Genomic DNA, 16,778 nt, shown 5'->3' on the forward strand with positions numbered 1-16,778 from the left:
CAATTTTTTAAAATTCAAATGAGGTTTAATATGGAGATTTTTATTTGGGGACTTGGGAAATATTGTACCTAAACTTCAGTATCCTCCGTGATCAGGACCATAGAAAAATACCTTTGTATTAAATTGGACTCTGGAAAGCTAGGCCTTGCTTTCACATGCTAATAGTTGGAATTTAAATTTATATTTATTTTTAATCAGTTGCCTAGTACTAAAATAAATTTGGATACCAGCAGCTCATAATAGTTAATAGCCTGTATAAATGGGTCCCAAGACACCTGTTCCTTTGTTGTTAATGAAGCTCTATTTTATGTGCAGGAAGACTAGAGTTCCTGTTGATTCTCTGTCCTAGCGTATCTCCCTGTCTCCTGTTTGCATATTTAAATAACATTAAGAAATGTTGTTTCCTCTTGTTTTCTGTCATCTCTAGAATTCTACCAGACACATTTATTCCCTTTAATAGGTTGTTTCTTCCCAAATGCATTAGGGTGAATTTTTTTCCTGTTTTGTGGGTTTTGAATATTTTTTGGAATTAAACCCCAATCATGTTATGAGGATTTGATGTAAAATTATGATGAGTTAATAGCACCAGACACACAAATAGCCAAATAAAGTTTCTCAAAGAAAGAATAAATGACTTGAAAATTTAGTAGCCAGTGGAAATGTAAGAAACACAAACAAAAATGTAGAAATCATCTCCAAGGCTCTTGTGTTATCTGAGATTATGTAGCTGTGTACTCTCCTCCCTGTTCTCTATCACTGACAATTTGGAGAGTTTTTGGTTATTTTATTTCTGTTTGCTATTTCATAGCAAGCAAAAAGTCATTGGTCTTCTTACAAATAATTTGAAAGGAGAAAACCATAAATATATGAAGTACTATTATCACAATCTACCAGACCTTTGCATTTTTCTACATAGTAGTATTTTGCTATGAATGTGTGGCTTGAAATAACATTTGTAATCTACAGAATTCATTTCTACTCTCTTTTGGGGACAGTATATTAACAGGTTGTTTTTTAAATTGTTTTTTTTTTAATGTGTACTACAGAAGAAGATAAAGGCAACCTTCTTATGCAGATTTTCCTTCTCCAAATGCCTGTATTTTCACTGCTGTTGGTGATAGTTTAAATGTCATTCTTGAAAAAAAGTATATTATATCTCTGAAGTAATAAGTGAGAATTACACTGCTGATCATTTAAGCCATTTCTTCAGAATATCTGTTAAGTGCACTGGAAACCCAGAAAGCATTTATTTTCTTGACTGTTCAAGGTGGAGAATAAATACATCATAACCAGCTCTGAGTATATCTCCACAGGAGTGAAAATAAATTCACTATTCACAAGTCTTCCTGATAATGATAATCTTTGGAAGAGGTAAACATTACTATCTAGAATAGTTCATGAGAAAAGTTTTTTCACACCTCAGTCTTACATTTTGTTGAATTTCTTCATAATAAAATTTACTACACTAAATAAAGCAGTCCAGCAATTCCTGATCTTTAGTCCTGTGACTCTCTGTAATGAAAAAGAAATCTAACTCTGAACTGTGTATCTTGAAAAGAAGAAAGTGGTGATTTGAGACCTCTTTCTCACCATGGGTAAAGAGAAATGTGAATCTTAGTCCCTCTGGTGTTTTTTTTAATGCTGGCTGCATATTTAAATCACACCTGAGGAGTATTTTTAAAACACTCATGCCTAAAAAAAGAAGAAAAGAAAAAGAAATACCCATGCCTGGACCCCACCTCTAGTGATTCTGCCTAAATTGGCATATGCTAGGATGTGGGTATTGTTATATTTAAAACTTTGCAGGTGATTCTGTTTTGTCACCGGGGTTGAGAACCACTCTTAGAAGAAGTTAACCTAAACTAGGGGCTATCAGTTGCTAAATACTCTCCCACAATACAAGTGCTATAGAAGGTAAGCTGAAAACCCTCTGAAAAGGACCTCTGGTTATGTTGTCACTCAGGTAGTGATCACTTGCTATAGGTAGGCATGTTTTATTGGGGTGGATGAGCTTGACAACTTGTTAGAGACTCTCCAGCCTCATGTGAGAAAGGAGGCTCTTTCCTGGGTTCTCCAGGTTTAAATAATTCCCCCAAATTGTATACTAGGAACAGTTTTTGCTAGACTGTGGAGTTTACTGTAGCTCATCCAAGATACATAATTTAAATTTTTTTTCCAAGTTTTGAATCAAATATAAATCTGAGACAGTTTCTACCAGTCTTAAAATGTTTTAATTGAAATTTTTTTTTTGTCTTTCAGTTAAACCATGATATACTTTATGTCATTCAGATTCACTCCTTTCATAAATATGCATACTCTTTTCCTGTATTTCCATCATGGATATTTCTGCAAAATGAAATATCTCATTTCCAATGAACTTGCTTTGATGTGAGAAGCATAGAAGAATTTATAAATGATAAAAATCACCAAATTTAGGGATAGATATGTGAGAGGGAGAATGTAATACTGGCACTGTTTTCCAGATGTTCTGTAAGTATAAATCAAAATGGCCATTTATATAATTTAAAATAGTAAATATTGTCCCAAGTGTTTTTAAGGTAAGCATTCCTTGCCTTGCTTGGAAAACATGTCAGAGCCTCTAAGATGGGCCTATTGAGAAGGGTTGCCAACTCTCCTGCAGAGCCGCGGGCTCACATACAGCCCTTTCTGACTGACTGCTTTCCAGACACAGGGTCACTGCCTCAAATGTGTTGATAATTCGTGGCGGAATTGGCTGTTCAAACTTTTACTGCCAGACTAATCACATTTATAGTTTCTTGGCTAATTTCAGTTTTCTAGCAAATGGAACCTAGCAAGTTACCACAGTCAAATCAGTGGAGTTTGGAGCACCTGCATTTCTGAAGGCACTACTTTGTGCATGAAATGGAATCTGACTTTTAAACAACAGCGGTTTTGCCATTTGCTTTACAGCCTATTGTTTATTGTAAAGAAACTCTTTTGTGCTTCTTAATTTCTCATTTGTTCCTTAAGAAAAGATGGCCAAGGAATATGTTTACAGACGTGGTTCCACTTTTATTATTTCAATACATTATTTTCTTCTCATCAGATTCATATTTGTGGTGATATGCCCTGCATGGCAAGTGCTGAGAAAACATTTGTACAAAGTCTTGCCAAGGAAGACTGTTGACTCTGTGGAGTATAGTGACTTCACTGTTCAAGATCCTCATGTGTTTATTAAAAAGGAAAAAAAAAACCCACCCAGATACTAGTTAATTATATTTGTCTGTCTAAATTACTAGATCTTGTGGTTAGTATATTAAATTTATTAAATAGTTCATGTATTCAATACTATATTACAGCAGTTTTATTGATACACTGGCAAAGAAACAAACATGACCACTCTTTACCATCTGTTTATAATGCTATATAAAGAAGACCATGTTGGTTGCCATGGAAACCACATTTCCAAAACCACTGAGTGTTTGCTTAAATTCTCCAACCTTTTAAAGTCATAAGCTTTTTTTCCTGAGAGAAAGAATAGAAAAATACATTTAAAATTTTCCAATGATTTTCTTAAAGTCATTTCTCTGTAAAATTCATTATTATTTCTAGGCTGATATTTTGCCTCAGGATTTCATGAATTAAACTGAGGAACTCTTGAGAATTTTTCTGGCATTTTCAAGAACTGGGGAGAAAATGTTAACACTATCCTATTGAAGGCTGCCACCTATCTTTATAAGTAAAGGCTTTACTTCTTCAGGAAAACTATTGGTGTTAACAATAGAAAGGAGTTGAGAGGTGACAAATATAATAACATGGTATCTGAGGAGGAAAAGCATTTTTGATGTAGTTACAATGGCTAACCACGTTTAATTATTGCTGTCATATTAGTTAATATGAGAAAAATTACAGCAGGAGAGTACTTGACTTTAAACACAATGGTTCTGCCTTTAAATAGTGTGGCTACTAAAGAATACTTTGTTATAATAACCATGAATAAAACCAACTGATATTCCTGGGAATCCTGCCTAGGGAAGAAAGAAGTGAAATATATGTTTTACTGTTGTTCTTACTGTAAATGAAAATCTAGAACTAATTTTTCCTAATCCCACATGATTGTGTACACCCACATGTTTTGTTTATACAAACCTGGTGTCTGCATAGACACTCAAGAAGCTTTTTGCTATATTCTTTTTTTTAAAAAAAAATCCTCTTTTCAATGTCTTAGAAGTTATTCTTAACATTTTTACACTGGGGCAGGTGAAATAGGATTGCATCTGTTCTAGCTTTCACTAAAGCCAAAAGTCATTGGCTATGTGGACAACAATAATACTGATAATAGAAGTAACTGATGCACATTGTGCACATAGTTGTGCCAGGGAGTATGCTTAGCATTTTACATGCTAAATTTTGCTCCTAAATTTCATCTGCCCTTTGATATTGGAGTTATTTCCTTACCTCAACACTGTTGGTTTCTGGGAACCAAAGAAATTCAATTATTAAGCAGTAATTAAGGTAGCAACTTTGGAGTCAGATAGTCCCAATTCTGAATTCTGCCTTTCCCACTTACTTTTGACCTGGGACAAGAAACGAACCTATCTCTAAGCCTCAACTTTCTCACTTGTAAAGTGGAGATAACTGTAGTACCTACTTCATAGAGTTGTGAGAGTTGTTGAGTGCATGTAAAGTGTGTAGCTCCCAGTATGTGTTGTAAAAATGGTAACTTGCTCCATAATCTCCCATTCTTATTGCCCATCCCCTTGCCCCTCAAAAGTCAGTCAAAAGGATAGGCAGATAGGTCCATAGGTTCCATTGCCTTATTTGGGGGGAGGGGAGAATCTATGCCTTATTTCATTACTTTTTCTTATTTCTAGTGAAATAAATAGGCTATTATTTTCAGTCCATGGCCTACAAGTTTTGGGGAAGGAAAACTAGGGGAAGGGGAGAAATGGCATTCTCACAAGGCAAAGCCTAATGTGACTACATACAGCATTTTCACATTTCCCAGCACTTTATAGCTATAGAGCTGTCCTTTACTTTTTCTTACTTTTTAAAAATGAATTATTTTAGTATGAGTTAGGATTAAATACAGCTATTAGGATAGGAACAAAAAGTCTCCAGACATAAATTTCCTGTCTTAATATATGGCTAGAAATAAAAACAAAATGCATGTAAATTTTTTAAAACTAAGTAGCCCTTCAATCAACCATTTCCATAGAGAAATTTACATTCTGCCCAATTTCAAGGAAAGGACCCGAGGTGTTCAGCAAAGAATGATGAAAAATGTGATCTCCTCCTTCCCTAAAAGTTATAATTTTGTGGACTATTTTAGAGGATTGACTGTCGCAGGCCACCAGAAGGGCACAGAGCCATAAGCCACAAGGTGGGCCTGTGCAGATCCTCATTTCAGTGTACGACTCTTTGGCTGTGGTGTAGACCCTGGCTACTCCTGCAGTCTGTGAAGGTTTTTGTTGTTGTTGTTTTTTAGTTGTGGTTTTTAACATGGACTGCACTTTTCACGACAGCGCCAACTTTTCTCAGCCTCTGTGTGAATGGGGGCTATTCAAGGCTTCCCATGGCTCTGTGTTTAATGGACCACAAATCCTCTGTCTCTGTGCTACTTGGAAGTCTTGTTGAACTTGCCTATGAGGAGAAGGCAGCCCCCAACTTCTTGTCCAGCTCTCAGTTCACCAGACACGAAATCAAGAGAAGTTGCAAGGAGGTGCTTTGGAGAAATGAATTTTAAAGATGTTTTCACACCTCTTACCTAAAAGATACTTCTGAAGCCCTAATTCTAAGCTATCGCTTCTTTTTATACTCTTTGTATTTTAATGCTGCTGCGATTATTATTTTTCTAGGTTGCATTTAGAGGTAGACATCTGATTGTCTCTCTTATTAGCTATATAGTTATGGGCAGGTTACCTTATTAATTAATTCATCGAGTATTTATTGAATGTCTATTTGTACCAGGCACTTTTCTAAGCACTGGAGATACAACTGTGGGAAAGTAAATACACTGTAACATGCTTACATTCTAGTCAAGGAAGACAAATAATAACCAAAATAAATGAATACAAATATGTAGTTTATCATTGTTAATCACTGATGTGGAGGAAATAAACTTTCTCTGTGAGCCTCAGTATCCTATCAATAAAATGAGAGAAACTATCACCTCACAGGATAGTTGTCAGGTCAGATGAGCTGGTCCCCAAAAAGGCTTGAGGATATACCAGTGTGGAGGAGACAGTCTCCCTGGTAAATGAAGGATTTCTTCCCAGGCCCTTTTGACCTGCTAGAGTAGAGTAAATGTTAACTGTTCTCTGAGGATGAAATTGGCTAGAATAACCTATATGTGATTTGTTCCAGGTGTCTCTCAATTCGGTAGGTGCTATCCTATTAATTAATGCACAATAATTCTAATAATCATCCTAATAATTAATGTCATGTAAATTAAACTTTTAAAAAATCAAATCATGCTTTCCTATAAAAGTCATATTTTCCTATTAACACACATAATTTGAGAAATGCCACTATCATAGTAATCATTTCTGTTTACTACCTCTGTTGGTAGCTGTTTTAAATACCTGTAAGATATTAGTGTTATATCAGTGGCAATATTTCTGATTTTGAGAGCCAATAGGTTTGAACTTAGGCAGCCAAACATGGGATCTTTTCTCTGGTGGAAATTCTTTCTGTGGAAGATGAACACAAGTAGTCTGTGTCCTGCCACCCATCACGTCTTATTCTCCCATGTTTTGATCTCCTATACCTTGATGTCAGTGTCAATTTTGGAAAAATAAAGGAGATTCTCCTGAAAATTTTGCACTTGATTTCTGAACCATTAGGTTGCAGTAATATAGTTTTAGGTTTTGATTGTTTTTTCCATTCATTTTTTTAAAAACTTACTTCTCCTGCTAAAATCAATAATGTATTTCACTTTGCTATCCCTCTACCCCCACTTCAGTTTGCCTTTGAGGTATTATCTGTTTCTCTATAAAGTGTTTAAAAATTTTTCTCGAACTTGCTTGTTTTTACTGGCTTCTCCCATCTGCTGTTGTATCCTTTACATTTGGCTTTAGTCTTTTAATAATATATTGTATAAAGTTAATTGAATGATCTTCTGTCTTTTGTCTTTTCCAACCTGTCCTAATGTAAATATTCTAAATTTTGCAGTTGAACCACCATCACTAGCTAATAGGACTGATACACCAAGTGCTAAATAAATATTTATTACTTACATTGAGATATTCTTTTTAATAAAAATGTGCTTGTACCCGAGTAAAACCAAAGAAAATTATAGAAGATTAATCTGAGAGTTGTTCTCTTGCATTTGAGTGGCAGAGTCTTTTGAAATCTGGACTGCAAGTTGGGAAAAGCACTGAACATCAAGGGAATACTCACTCACGTTTGGTTGATTTATTCTGTGCACAGACGGACTGTGGTAGCGGGAGGTGTGATTCACAGCGCGTTAGCTCTTAGCCAGTGTCCCTGCTTGAGTGGTGGTGTGAGTCTTGTGTGTCTGTATGGTGTAACGATGCCTATATTCCTGTACTCAAGTTTTCTGCCCCTTTACTTCAACACTAAATTGATTCTTTTTTTTTTAATGTGGACAAAGCAGTCTTATGTAAAACTTATTGTATGAGATCATTTTAACAGAGTTTTTAGTGTGACCAAAATATATTTTAATGGTTTGTTTTTATTACGTTACGATTTTAAAATAAATCTTCAATTATCGTTTGAGTGGGTTAATCTTTATTGGCTTTTTTTTTCCTGGAGGTAGTTTAATTCTAAAGTGGCCAGCCTACATCTTGCTACAAACCTGACTGATTATAGCATTATTTTATACCTCTTTTTTATTTCAACTGTATTTCATTAAACTACTGGGGTTCATTTATTAACTATTTCTAAAAGCTCCTGGCTTGATTTCCCTCCTGCTCAGCAACCCCTCTGCCCTACCCCTGTTCTACGTTCTCTTTTCTCTTACTTCCTTTCTTTGCAGCGCCTGTCTTCAGCCACATGCCCATCAAGCCTAATTGCAGCTTTGGGAGAGCTTTGGTTCGGCAGTTCCTTCGCCTGGCTGTCCCTCTGGAATTTAATGTGGGTGGGATGTGCTTGTGGCCCTCGAGCCATGTCAGTGGCTGCTACAGCTCTCAGATTCTAAAGGCTGGTCACCTCAGGCCCTAAAGTTGTTTCAAGTCTAGGGCATTTTAGTCTCAGGATAGATGTGGCAGGAATAATACAATTTGGGTCATTTTGTCAATGGAAATTAACCTCTAGTTCTTCTGCTAATTTTATATAAAAATCTGTGACATACAGACTATTTTTAGTCTCCTTCAAATTATAGTGCTTGAAAACAATATACATAAGTGTTAATATTTTTCTTTTACAACTGAGTAATACTACTGTCGTTGAATTGCTAATCATGTATTTTTTTAACATCACTTCTTTGATACCATTTAAACTTTGACCTTGTATCTAAACCTTAGAGAAATTAAAGATGAAATACGAGAACTCAAAAGGCACCCAGCATAGGTTTCCAGGGTTCATTAAATGTGGGTTATATTTTTTTCTTCAAATGAGAAATACAACTATTATGTAGTAAGTCATCTGCTGTCTTAAAATTCTGTTATTTTGAAAATTCAATTATTGCTTTTGTGCAATTTGGAAAATAAGTCACACTTAATCTGAAAATGCATTGATTAACACTTATTACTGTTTAGGGGTGTTTTCTTCCTGTTTTTTTATTTTTTAAATAAAATATTTTAAAGACACAGAAAAATACATGGATCCTTTGTGTATTGAGCACCTATATAATGACACCCAGATTTTAAATGTTAATGTTTTGTCATATTTAGTCCTAGTTTTTTCCCTTGACCTTGTTTATATGTATATATGTGCAAATATTGAAGCATAATTGAGATATTTTATATATATAAAGTTTTATATGCTATCTTTTCATTTAACATCTTAAGTATTTTCCCGAGTCATTAAAATTTTTTTAATTTTAATTTTAATTTTTGGAGGGGGGAGATAATTAGGTTTATTTACTTATTTTAATGGAGGTCTTGGGGAATGAACCTAGTACCTTGTCCTCTACCACTGAGCTATACCCTACTCCTTCATTTAAAAAATTTTAGTGCTTTGTTGCGACACTAAATTTGGTATAGTATATGAAGAGATTTTCTATTTTTAAATAGTGATAATTCTATTCCTATTTAATTAATTTTATATTTACTTCCAGTTCTTTTAACTTAATATATCATATATGTTACATGACTTAAAATACGATTTTTCAAAAAACTGCAGGTTGCAACTCATTAATGGCTCACAAAGCCAATTTAGCAGGTTACAGTCAGCATTTAAAAAGACTAGAAAAGATCAGGGTATTCCTATAGTTCTTTGGCAAAAATTGTGCACATTATAGTCGGTTCTTCTGTTTCAGTTATCTGTATGTAAATTTTAAAAAAAATTTTGACTAGAGGTCACAGCCACAAGCATTAGGAATCATATCAATCAACCCACCTCATGTATGTTAGATTTGACATTCATCTTTTATGCTTACATTTTCTGGATTGATTTATTAGAGCTGGATATATTAAAAGTGGAATAATAAAATAGTAAAACAAACTGTCCCTCTAAGTTTTAGCACTGGAAGGAGTTCTTACCCTGGCGGGGGTCTGGGCAGTGCTGATTCTTTCCCATTCAGTTTTACTTTGAGGTACTTTGAGCTAAATCAAGGGTGATGATCTCTTGCAGGTGATAAATTTTTTCATAAAATTTATTATAAATTCACCAAAAGATTGTGATTTGAGCCACTGGCGTAAGTTAGAATTCTGAATTCTTGAGCATAAATCTCAGAAATTATCTCTCATGCTCTAATTCTGCCATCCTACCTCAACTCTCCATCTGCAACTACCCTTACTCTCTGTTCAAACTGAGGGCAGCCTTCTCTCATGGGCACAGATACAGTAGTGAATTCAGTCAGTTCTCCTAGATGAAGAAACAAAAGACATAAACACTCCAATATATTGAGTTCTTCTCTATTTGAAACTTAATAAATAGGTCCTTAGGTATGGCGTAATTCTTATATGCAGTAACTTTTCAGCATTGCATTAAAATAAATCGTAGCACGTTTGCATGTTTTTTAATGTATTGGGGCTTTTCTCCTGTGTGGCTGTCAATTTCAAAGAATCCACTATGATTTATGAAGAGTGACAAAACTTCAGAGCTGAATGGTTGAATCAGCAAATGGGTAATAGGAGAGGTGAGGAAAGTTGGGAATAATAATAGATCTATTGGGGTAAGTTGTATAAGATAGTGTCTGCTACTCTACTTCTTGAAGTGATTTATTCTATCATCTTGCAATTTTTAGACTTATTCTGTGTCAGTTACTCTGCTGGGTGCAAGGCATCCAAACATTAAACAAGCCTGAGGGCCCTCAAGGTTCTCATAGCTTTGTAAGGAATACCTACCTATGAACAAATAATTAAGTCACAAGACTGCAAAGGCTCCTGGGCTTTGGAGTCCAAATTATGTCTAAATTTTAGCATTTACATTACTGGTTGAATAGTGTAAATAGTAATTACTTAACTTTTCTAAGCTTTCTTGCTACTTTTCCTCATATGTAATGAGATATTACTAGTTACCTTGCATGGTTTGTGGAGGATTAGAACATATGCATGAGACAGCACATGCCTGCCATTGTAGTATGGTTTAGCTGTTGTCTGTGTCATTGTTGTTATCATTTTTATTATTCAATGTAGTAAGTACCAAACTGAAAATTTATAATAAGTACTGTAAAAGCCCAAGGAAGAGGCAACTGCTGGCCCCCGTTTCTGTGCACTGTGCTGTCATAGTTCTCTGCCTCCATTGTGCATGTATGTTCACTCTTCTTTGTGGGTGTTTGTGGAGACCCCTTTCATTTGTTTGTGGACATACTGTGTTCTTTCATGTGGGTTACTCGTCCTTCCTCAGTCCCCTAAATATAGGAATTTTTCAAGATTCCTTTTTTCTTCCCACACCTTCCCTTTCCCTCTTCCCTTCCCCTTCTTTTCTCTTTTTTCTCCCCTCAAAACCCATCCATCAATTCCTACTGCTTCAGCCATCACTACTATGAAGATGCCTCCCAAATCTATATCTACAGCATTTCCAGCTTCCTGCTGGGCATCTCCATCTGGAAGTCCTTCCTGCATTCAAAGTTAACATGTCCAAAACTGAACTCATTAATTCCCCATTAACACTCTTTTTCTTTCCAGTCCTCATGCTAGCATCATCACCTTCAGCAAACAGGTTTGAATCTTAAATTCAGCCCTTATCTTTCCTTTGCTTCCTGATTCCTTCCTGATGTCTCCCTCATGCAGTCAGTTGGCCAGACTAGCCTGATTCACCTCCACGCTGCTGCCATCATTCAGCTCTTCTTTTCCATCCCTGCTGCTGCTACCCTAATTTAGGCCCTCGTTATCTCCCACCTGGACTATTGGAAGAAGCTACTCCCAGCTAATCTTTTCTCTCCTTTCCCCTGCACTTAACACGCTACTGCCAGAGTAACAATATTAGGCCCAGAGTAACAGTTTTAGTCTTTAATTCTGATCACATCACTCGCTTGCTGACAAACCATCCATGCCTTCAGATTGCCTGCAGAATAAGTCTTGATGCTAAACCTGACTTTCAAGGCCCTTCACTCTTTTACCATCTGTTTTTCTGGGCTTGTACATCTTCACACATTGCCCAAGTGAGTAGCTCCACAGCTCCTGACCCTGTTCCCCATTCTTTTACCTGCTTATCACTCTGTGACCTGTTCCTTTCACCTAAAGTACCCTTCTTTCCATTCTAATAACTCCATCTCACCCCTACCTTCATTCTCTTCTCAGGGAAATTTGACCATCTTTAAGGTTCAGTCTGAACGCTATCTATACTGTGAGGGGCATCTCTAATAAGAAGCAGTTTTCTTTCTTCCTTTGAGTTCTGATAGCTTTTAGTTACTCTACTATCTTTGTTATCTGTTCCATATACTATTCAATTTAACCTTTTTGTAAAATGGAGGTACTGGACTTTATGCATGCTAAGCATGTGCTCTACCGCTGAGCTATCCACCCCCCCCCCCGAATTTAACCATTTCTTGAACATGTTGTTATAGGTATTTATTACCTCTTATTTCTTTGTGTACCTCTTGGTATAGATATGTTGAAGAAATGGAACTTGAGACAATATGGAAAGGTGCCCTAGCTGTGATTGAAATGCTGATAGGGTTGGGTTAAGGAAGAAAAACTAGTTAATAGTTGTGAAAGCTATGATGATGCAGTGAGAACTGCAGTTAACCATCTACTATTGTCAGTCTCTAAAGTAATACTTACCAAGTCTGTCTCCTATCCATATGGAACCCTTCCACATGAGCAGACAGCTATCGTGTACTCCTCTAGCTTGAATTCTCCCAACCCTTTCCTTCACACGCTGTGCTCCTGCCATATTGATTCTGGAAACAGCTGTGTTCTCCTCACTGTCCTCCAAACCATCACACATATTGTCTCTTCTCTGGAACAGTCTTTTTTTCACTTTCTCTCCCTGCTTCGGCTCCCCTGACTCCCTCCTCCTCATCCTTTAGGTCTCAGGGAGGTCTCTTTCACCATCCTCTCAGCACCACTTATGTTAGTTGTCCTTTGTCTGTGCTCCCACAGCCCTTGCTCATCTCCTAAAGTAGCTCATGCCACATTTTACCATGATGTTTAATCCAGACTGTATTATCCACAAGAACGGAGACCACACAGTACTCACCATTGTGTCCTCCACTCTCTGTTTGGCACTGTGCCTTGCATGTAGTAAGCACTTACTACACTTTTGACTGAATTCATTTGAGAACACCAACTTTACTATTCTCCAAGCTAGCATCCATTGTGTTTTTTTAGCCCTGCATGTGGCAGTAGATGATTTCACCATCTTCTGGATATGCTCCAGCTTGTCAGTATCCCTCCTTAAGAGAGGCACTGAGAATAAATCATAGTGTTCCAGGTGAAAAGTATGACCTGGACTATATGAAACATATTATCTCTACCAGCTTAGAATCCAAGGGATTATTTTTTATGCTCAGAAGCAAAATTTGTTATTCTGTTTTGCTTATGAGCTACTTTTTGAGCTGTGGACATTATCAATTTATCTTTGTATGTTTTTTTTTTAAGGGTGTTAATGATGTGAATTTAAAGAAGTGGTGTTTTGGAAACATTTAATTTACTCAAGCTGTTAATCTCTTCTCTGGGCTGTTAACTATTGTCTTATGTGAAAATTGATGGTTAGAAAGTGTGCTTTTCTGACTGCTCTCTTGATTTCTGTCAACCAGTCTACTACAGTTTTTTTCTTGACCTTTTCAGTAATGCATTCTGAAGGTAACGGTTATTTCAGTGATGTATGATGTTTGGTGGTGATGTTAGGAATAATTCCTTAACTTTTGTCATTTTGGGAGATAGAAAAGGAAACAATATCTATAGGAGATTATATATGCTGGTAGTGGGGAAGACTTTGAGAGCTAAAAGGAGAAATGGAATAGAAGAAAGAGAAAATATGAGTTGAGAAAAAATAGATGGCAAAAAAGTAATAAGGAAAGAGAATGTAGTTTTCTAATCACTTTATCACCTACCATGTGTTTCCACAGTGTTATATATTTACTTATGTTGTCTCTTCCTTAACAGTGACTTTGGAAAGTAGATGTTGTTAACCTAATTTTACAGAAGAAGTGATCGTATGAGTCGTGCAGCTAATAAATGGCAGAAGGATTTTTCAAACCTGGTTCTAAATCAGTCACTATTCTAATGACTTAGTCGGCAGTTTGCACATGAGATGAAGTAGATGGAGAGTCACTACAGCATAATGGTTAAGCATGTATATAGGCTCTAAAGCCAGTTGACCTAGGTTTATATGCTGCTGTTACTGTTGTATTTTTATTTTTGTTGTTATTATTTTGTGTGTGTTTCCCTTGTGAAAGGTCCCATCTCTGAGAAGTTTGAGGAAGGTGTTGTCAGACTGTTGCCAGGACTATTTCATCAGCCTGACTTGGTCAGAAGTCTCAAGGCTCATGTCCTTGAGTTAGTTCTGTTATATGCTTCATTCCTAACCAGACTCAACCTTCAAAATTTAGACAGACAGACAGACACACACACACACACACACACACAGAGCCTTATCTTCCTCTTTTCCCTTTCTAGAATTAAGAGCCAATTCAGACCTTCTCTTTAATATTATTATGCAGGAAGGGAAGAATAAAAGTTTACCTTAGGTGATATATAAATAAGGATCTAGGAACATAAGTTAAAATCTGTAATTCAAAGCAAAAATTTAGCAAGAGCTCCCATTTTATATTTTCTTCTAAAACAGAGTGCTTCCCAGCCTTCCTGCAGTTCACGTCTATAGGATTTAAGTAGTTTGTTACATGATAATAAAAAACTTTGGACATTTCTGATGATTATATGTTTCTACTGTGATATAGCTTAATTACCTTAAATCAACTTTCTTTTCCTAGGAAATTAGAACTTCTTTTAAAAAATCATTAACCCCTCTAATTTACTGACGATCACTTACTAGATTAAGGAAAAAATCTAAGTAGAGAAAGAGCCATAACTGTTTTCTTACAGAGAACCTGGAGATCTGTCTTATTTTGAAACTAATGAAAGGGTAAGTAGGGGCCCTTTTAGAAATTTGTTTGGAGGTTTGGGTTATGGGGAGGGTGTGTGTGTCAAAATTTTTCTTAAGTAAAGAACTAACTCGTTAATTTTGGCTACGTTAACTTACTTCATTTAAATTGATTCTTTGTTCAGAATTCACCCAAGGAAGTCTTAATAATTCAGTGAAATATTATAATATAAATTTTTACTATTTTTCACATTTACAAATTATATTTGTATATCATTTATGTGTACTGTAATATACTCTATTTGATTAGTGCTCGTGAGTATTGTTCTAAGTATTAATTTATTATAATACATTACCCATAGTTTTCTTTTTTCAGTGATGCCATTTAGTTCTCATATAATATCCATTTGCGATACTTAAACAAAAATATATTCCTGGAATGTATTCCTGGCCTTATTTATAGTAGAAATTATAAAAGTTCAATCCTCATGACCAAAAAAAAAAAGACATTCTTAAAGCCTAATGTTGTCTAGAATGATCATCCTTAGCGTAAATAATAAGAAATGGCAAGATATTTGCCCATGGCATTCATTTCCGCTTTACTTCTCAAATAAAAATTTTAAGTTATTTGAATTTGGTGTCATCCTTTCATTTTCTGAGCTGCTTTTCTTCCTGTGAAGACACTTTTTTACTTCTCCCCCTTACCACAGTCATCAGCAAGTTAATACCACTTTATCCAAGCCATAGGATTTGTGTTTTACTTGCTGTCAGCCACCACAAAACAGTTTAAAACTATGGATTCTTCTCATTATCAGAGCAAATGGTTAAGATTGCATGGTAGGGTATAGACAGTAGGAAAACCCAGAAAGAGGAGGAAACCAAATCATTGGACCTCACAATTTTGAGGTGGTCACTTTCACAATGAGCCGTGGGTTTCTTTAGTTGTTTCCTGAACTCATTACTTTTTTCTATTAACTCTTTCTTCCCTCAATCCTATTTCTTTTCAACAAGTCCCATTGTCTGGTTTTGGAAGTACAGGTGTATCTGTAGCAATCTTCTAACTTGATCTGACTAAGGGTGTGGGGGCATATTAATCCTCTTCTTCCTTTACTTGTTGGCAGGGGCCTTGTACACGACAGCCAGAATAACCTCCAGTTGAGGGGCTTGGTGGTGCTACTTATTTCCAAAGCAGCTGGGCCCAGCAGCGTGGATGCCTCATGCCAGAACTATGACATGGTCAGTGGGATCTATTCATGGTAAGAAGAAATTAGTCTTTTGACATTGCTCTCTAAATTATTTTCCTACAGTGGTCAGTAGAAATCACTGTTTAGTTGTCATTCTCTGGTTCAAAGATAGATTAAAATATTTAGTAAGGTTAAAACATGGGTTTTTATTGTTCTTATCAAATCTAATAGTCTTGGCTGTTTTGTGTGTAACTCTGGTAAATTTCTCCATACCTTTATGTCGAATACTTTCGTTTCTACCTGGAGCATTTAAAATTTTCTATTCATCACTACCCACCTGCCCCATCACGTTATCAGTGTATCTCTGTGGAGACTTTCTGTGTCATTTAGTCCAGGATTCATGACTTTTAAACCTACTCAATACGGTAACTTAGTTGTATATATAATGAGGCAACTACCATTTTAGGAGATGCAGTCTACTTCAGTGCTGTATTATTTATTTTACTTTGCGTATTTTTATGGTAAAAGGATTTTTACTAAAGTGACTTGAATAAGAAACTTTTACATCTCACACATTTAGATTAAAAAATAAATTTATGAGTGTGTATTAGTCATTTTTTGCTGCATACAAAATAAACTTTAAATTTTTAGATTTGATTTTAAAAATGACTGCATGTTTTTTAGTAACCGTATATCAGCAATAAATTTATTTAATCTTAGCAGTATACTTGACACTGTGTTAAAAACATGTACAGAAAGAAGTAACAGTCTTTAGGTGGACTCTGGCCCATGAAATTAAAACCACCCTAAAAACATGGGTGACAAGGAAATTTTCCTCACATAAAGAAGTATTTCTAGAAACTTTGACTTATGGTTAATATAGCTCATTGATTTACTTTAAAAATCATTCCACATCTTAGATTTTTTAAAAAGTCCTAGTAGTCTTACCCATAAATGTTTTCTTCTGTAATATTTAGAGATGGCTGTTGCTTGCCAGCTATTGAATTCCAGTGATCT

The 16,778-nt window shown here is 35.7% G+C and overlaps 1 protein-coding gene across 2 annotated transcripts in view; it reads left to right on the forward strand.

Moving 5' to 3' along the window:
- Positions 1-16,778, forward strand: part of PDSS2 (decaprenyl diphosphate synthase subunit 2) — a 185,201-nt gene that overhangs the window by 49,032 nt on the left and 119,391 nt on the right. For both annotated transcript variants that reach the window (XM_010989617.3, XM_064486811.1), the window contains exon 2: positions 15,699-15,833. In XM_010989617.3, coding sequence (XP_010987919.2) covers positions 15,699-15,833 — 135 coding nt within the window. The remainder of the gene's footprint in view (positions 1-15,698; positions 15,834-16,778) is intronic.

This window comes from Camelus dromedarius, chromosome 6 (genome assembly GCF_036321535.1).
Source record: "Camelus dromedarius isolate mCamDro1 chromosome 6, mCamDro1.pat, whole genome shotgun sequence".
NCBI lineage: Eukaryota > Metazoa > Chordata > Mammalia > Artiodactyla > Camelidae > Camelus > Camelus dromedarius.